Source organism: Semicossyphus pulcher, unplaced genomic scaffold, assembly GCF_022749685.1.
Source record: "Semicossyphus pulcher isolate SPU_LCO1_2020_fin unplaced genomic scaffold, fSemPul1.0.p SCAF_7, whole genome shotgun sequence".
In the NCBI taxonomy this organism is placed as follows: Eukaryota; Metazoa; Chordata; class Actinopteri; order Labriformes; family Labridae; genus Semicossyphus; species Semicossyphus pulcher.
The window spans coordinates 5,797,306-5,803,263 of NW_027211748.1; the positions used below are offsets into that span (position 1 = coordinate 5,797,306).

General features: G+C 42.0%; 1 protein-coding gene across 1 annotated transcript; it reads right to left on the bottom strand.

Moving 5' to 3' along the window:
- Positions 1-211: 211 nt before the first annotated feature.
- Positions 212-1,737, bottom strand: rgs5b (regulator of G protein signaling 5b). The gene is made up of 5 exons (XM_069684675.1): positions 1,603-1,737; positions 1,374-1,463; positions 1,214-1,278; positions 945-1,108; positions 212-837 (listed from the first exon to the last, which is right to left on the bottom strand). The coding sequence occupies exons 1-5, from the start codon at positions 1,644-1,646 to the stop codon at positions 661-663; spliced, it is 540 nt and encodes a 179-aa protein (XP_069540776.1). The 5' UTR covers positions 1,647-1,737; the 3' UTR covers positions 212-660.
- Positions 1,738-5,958: the final 4,221 nt, after the last annotated feature.

Here is a 5,958-nt window from a genome sequence, read left to right on the forward strand (position 1 = left end):
ATTCACTGTAACACCAGAGAAAAGTAGTCATCCCGTCACATACTTGTGAAGTGGAACCACTGAGGCCCCAGACTAGTTACTATGACGGCACACATGAGCAAGCCCTCTTCTTCCTTCCTACTACATTTTTCAGACCACGTTAACCACATCCTCCATCTCTACAAGCGAAGGAACAAAAACATCATTGTCTCTGGAAATTTATAGTCTTTTATTCAATGCACTTGTTCATACAAACAGTTCTTTAGATAAAAAACATGATACACAACATTTACATATTAAAAATGTACTTTAAATAAATAAATAATAAATAAACAATAGTGCGAGGGAGTCTCTCCCAGTGGTAGTTTTGTTGTGTGATAGCAACACATTTAAATCTCTGCCCGTCATGCAGCCCTGTATGACGGTACAGTTGTCTCTTTTAGAGGCCAACGGCGCCTGCAGCTCAGTCTCTTCTCACAGCTTCATGTCTCCTTTATCCTCCAGTGCGGACCCAGATCTGTTAGCAACCTCGGGTCTCCAAAGTACCTCCACAACTTGGCAGCGAAATCCTCCGACTGAAGCGTTCCACGTGGAGCTTTCCAGTCTCCGCTGTGTGTCATTAAGCTTATGTCCCTTTGAGGAGTGATCAACATCCCGTCTGTTTAAATGAAGTTTTCTTTTTTAGCCTGTTTTGGATTTTCTGCTGACTTCCAGGTACGTGGAGGACTTGAGGAAGCGAGGGTAGCAGTCCTTCTCCATCAGGGTGTAGATTTTGGCCTGGGCTAGGTCGAAACAGGACTGTCCACGATGCTCCATGTTCTCCTTTGTGATGGCTTTGGTCACATGGTCGAGATTTATCTGAGGGAGAAAAATATGGGAAGAGATTATTAGTAACTCACAGCAATATAAGAAAACAGCAGTGACAGAGCATCTTAAATTGGTGGTAAACGTTCATTGATATTTACCTCTCGTGGCGCATCCGTGCCGATGAACTCGTCGTAGATTTTCTTGGCTTTGCTGGCCTGTTTGGAGGGCTTTGTCGCCTGGTAGTCCTCACAAGCCAGGTAGAAGGCGATGTTTTCCTCACTGAACTCTGAGACGAGGAACGCTCTGAACAGGCACAGTCCATCTGGACAAGAGAGGAGGGAAAAGAGAAGGTTAAACATCTGGTCGTCAAATCGGAACATCTGGAATGACTGAAGCAGTCGCATCGAGCAGAATGTGGAGGACTTACTTTGACTGGCCAACAGCTTGTCAAACGACTCCTTCCATTTCAGGGGCTCGTCGACATTTAACCTGCTGCAAGAGAGAAACATCATTAGGAAAAGTTGTCTTTGAGGTGCACATTAATTTAACTGACATGTTTAAAAAGACAACTTGAATGTGTGTCTTACCTCAGTCTGTCACTTTTCTTTGACTGGCCGGTGATGCTGTGTTCTGACTTGTGTAGTAAGCTGCCGAACAAAGCTTTCAGCTCCTTTGCCCTGCGAAAACAAAGAAAGAGAACAATGTTATAAAGAAAACATAAAGGTAATAAACTCCACATATTGTATTATAGAAGCACAAGAATTATAACTGTGATATAAAATATGAAAAATGTCATAAAACCCTCGCGTATCTCACCTTTCCAGGCAGGTGATAGGCAGTGCGTCCAGTCCTCTGCACATGATGACAGTTTTGTGCGCTTCTTTATATTTCCAAAGGTGTAGATGTTTGTTTGTAGAGTCTAGCAGAGCTTTCACCCTTGCTGTCAGTGAGTGAGCTTTCAGCTTGTCTGCCGTCTGTGTGGGAGAGTCACTTTTTATAGGGCAGCCCACTCTGTGACATCACTCCTCTGAGCCAATCAGAGAAGCCGTGTGGGCGGATGAGGAGACTCCTCGACTCAGATTCTCCTCCAGACGACTTCCTCGCTGCTGAACATGTGTGATAGTTACTGTGACCGGATTACTTCACAGCTCCTAAATGTCTTTGAGCTCAGTCAGGGTGTGTGTGAATGTGTGTGTGTGTGGGGTTATGAAGTGTTTGTGTGTGTTCTTATGCTCCAATGCTTGCTAGGAGAACCAGCTGTTCTCACAAGGATGGAAAATCCCCTGAAGTGAGGATGTTTACGATAGAATCTCTTTGAATAAACAGGGTTAAATTAGAATGACCCAAATGTGCAGATCTGGGCCGTAATCAGGTTAGAAAATTAAGCAAAGACACATTATAGAAATGAATAATTCTCCCTTTTTATTAGCTGATAAAACATTTATGTTTCCAGTTTTGTTATCATTAATTTCCCTGGAGCCCGTCCCAGCTGTCATCAAAGGCAGGGTACACCCTGGACGGGTTGCCAGTCAATCACAGGGCCAGACAACCTTTAGCACTCACACTCACACTTACACCTACGGGCAATTCAGAGTCAGTCTTTGGACTGTCGGAGGAAGCCAGAGACCCCGGAGTGAACCCATCTAGCTGTGAGGCAACAGCGCTAACCACTGCACCACTGTGCAGCCCCTTTTAAGGACTCTACTTTAGTAGAGTAAATGTAATTAGTTACACAGACAAGCAGAATTATTTTTTGAAACTCCTTAGTGAAGGTTGTGGAAGCTTAATGTCTATAAGAAACCTACCGGTGGTGGTCGGAGACAGAAAACAAACGCTCATCAGTATCATCAGTAAGACTCAGATTATAGCATTTGGCAGATTTAAATAAAAATCTAATGACATTGTTGGGTTGATTCCCTAAAGTTTTCAATTCAAGCTGTCTGTCTGTCTGTCTGTCTGTCTGACAGGCCGCGGTGACAGCAGGCTTAGCAAGTTGCCCCATCCATCCCTCTCCCAAGCAAGTTTCCCAGCTCCTCCTGGGGGACCCTGAGGCATTCCCAGGCCAGGTGGGATATATAATCAGGGAGGCGCCCAGGAGGCATCCTAATCAGAAGTCCTAACCACCTCGACAGGCTCCTTTCGATGTGAAGTGGCTCTACTCCGAGCTACTTCTGTCTGAGCTCTGAGTTAATCTAATGTTCGGTTCTGAACTTTAATCGCTGCCTCATCAGTCGTGACTGTTTTACTGTATTACAGAAATACTCAAACAGCTGTCATGAGTTTACAAAGAGCGTTACCAAATGACAGCATCTTCTGTAGGCCCTAATGTCACACATTTACTTCTTAAACTGCCTCATCATTGTCATTATTTTCTCAGTGGAGAAAATAGAGGAGTCATTTAGATTAAAGGAAGGTCCTCACAGGGACAGTAACAAAACGAGCGTGTTTCTTATGTGTCATAAGGAGGAACTTGCACAATCCCTGTCTGGACTATCGTTTGGATCCGTCTGTTTTCCATCCGGGCTAAGATGTCTATATTTAGCCCCAATGTCCAGAAGACTATTGTTCATTGAGTAAAAAGATCTACATTTAGACTGGTCACAGAGCCAGCTAACTGTAAACTGTGCTAATGACTTATTTCTCAGAGTAAATATTCCGGAAAGGAAAATCAGGCAGCCGGATGAAAAGGAAAAGAGCTCATTGAAAGTGTCTGAACCTGCTTCCTCCGCAGGCAGCAGCAAACAATACTTTACGCTGAAGCCTGCTTTGTCCGACGCAGCTCGAGTCAACAGCAGGTCACAGAGAGGCTGAAATAATGAGGCGCTGCCTGCTCCCTCTTCTTCTGGTGAACACAGACTCACAGGCCCGACAGGGAGAAAGACACTTCCAGGAAACTGGTGAGAAAACGGGGCCTCCAGCGGTGAGGGTTATGCGGATTCTGAGAGGAGGAAGAGACACAAATCCATATTGTTCGATGCTGTGGAAAGTGGTTTTTATTTGGCTTCAAGAAGAAAGATAAGGGAGGATTTCAGAGTCATCCGGACTGTATGAAGTGTGTTTATATGAGGACAAATGAGGAGGATACAACCTTTCACTGCCATTATGGGAAAGCAGCTATATCGAACAGTACTTATGAACTTACTTAAAACATATGGATCTTTAGCATGTACACAATAAGAGAGACGACTGGAGTTACAGTAAGATGCTGTGGCTAAACTTCCACACTCTTAAAGATATAAGAGGAAAATCTATGACTCAGTTTGTCTCAATTACTTTGACATTTTCTCGTCCTCAGCTCTGACGATACATTAACTAAAACAGCTCATATGTGCAGCAAAATACTTTCATTAATTAACCTGCGATAGGCTGTAACTCACTCAATTGTCAAATGTGAAACTACTGTGTCAAAGAAAAAAGTCACTGACATACTGCATATGTCCTTTTTGACTTTGAACTCACTCTGCATTTCAAAATAAAATGATCATAATTAAATAACGCTGTCAAACTGCGACGAAGTGTCATCAAGTGAGAGATAATTAACTTAACATTAAATAAAAATAACAAGAAACTTTGTGAACTGCAGAATTCAGTGCTCGTTTAATACAGTATTAACATTAATGTAACTTTTATTTTATTTATGAAATCACACTAACAATAATAATTACATTTATTTCTATCGAACTTTAACGTTACAAAGTTCTTTACAAAACATAAAAGCCCAACAATAAAATAAACAACACTGAAATAAAACATGAAGACATGCTGAATAAAAGAGGAACGACTTAAAACAAATGATTAAATAAAATAATTGAGCTTACAGTCTAGTTTTGATTTAAAGAAAAATCTTCCTTATAAGGCAAATGATGACTGTATCTGTGATTCACTGCATCAGTTCTGTATTGACACCAAACATCAGATATTTACAGGTTAAATTAGTAATGACACACAGGGACATATTTTAACTGTGTGTATTGTTTGTACCAGATATTACACCATCAACACGTCTGTGAACGTTGCTCTTATTTTTGTTGTTTCTTATCTTGATTGTTGAGTTTTTGTAGCACACTGGATTAAGCAGTGTGGAATTATGGGATTCAATTTGATGGATTTGCCTTGTAGCAACAAGATGTGATTACTTCCTGTCTTCTTGTTTCTTCATTTGTTTGATGGAGAGTTAAAGGTGCAGACTCGCTGAAGGATCTGCTGAGATGATGCAATTCTGTTTAGGACGAGAAATAAAGTTTAAACCGGTGGAAAACACTGAGGCTGCAAGTGGGATATGAATTTTACTGTACTTTTTATTTTATTTTGAAAGGGAGATGTGTGACATCAAAATGGCAGATCATGGAGCATATTGGACCTCACTGACGGGACTCTCTGTCTATATGGCTCTGGATACTTTGTTCGGGGAGTAGGCGGGGCTGCTCCTCCGCTGCTCGGCCGCTGTCCTCACCTACGTCTGCAGCGCGCACCTGCTTTCAAACAAGTTGTCATCGTCCTCATAAGGACAGTCCTTGTAACACATTGCCCACCAAAGCACACATTGACCTGATGCGGTCAGCCACATACAAGGTGTTGACCTAGACCTTTAAATTTGTGTGCTCTTATTCAAATCACATTTCATAATTCTATTTCCAGATGCAGTGATTATACAGGTATTGTGAGACTACACTTTTTTTTTTACAGTTTAATTTGGGGATATTTGCATTTAATCATCTTCATTACTGCTGCCTTGATGTTCTCATTCATCTCATTCATGCTGACACACTTTCTTTTCAACCACATGTAATGACTGATGATGATTCGAGTTATTGCTACAAACACAACTCCTGCCTGTCTGACCCTCCTTCACTGACACAATGGACGTTATATCACCAGAAATCATGTGTTAGCTAACGTTAGAAAAGGATCCTGATGAGTCCTCCCGCCCGCTGACACAGAAACGCAGCCTGATCAACGACTATTGTGCGTTTATGTGTGTTGCGCTTATTGATCCAGCTTCAATCTGGGTTAGTCAACAAAGGCATGAGTAATGTCGATACAAGGCACACATCCAGATATTACGTGTGAAACTTGTCAGGCTCTTAGCAGATGTCATAATAACCCTCATATTATTCACATTTAGGTCACACTGTTGTCCCCAAACCAGGCCATCTGAACAACATGAAGCTG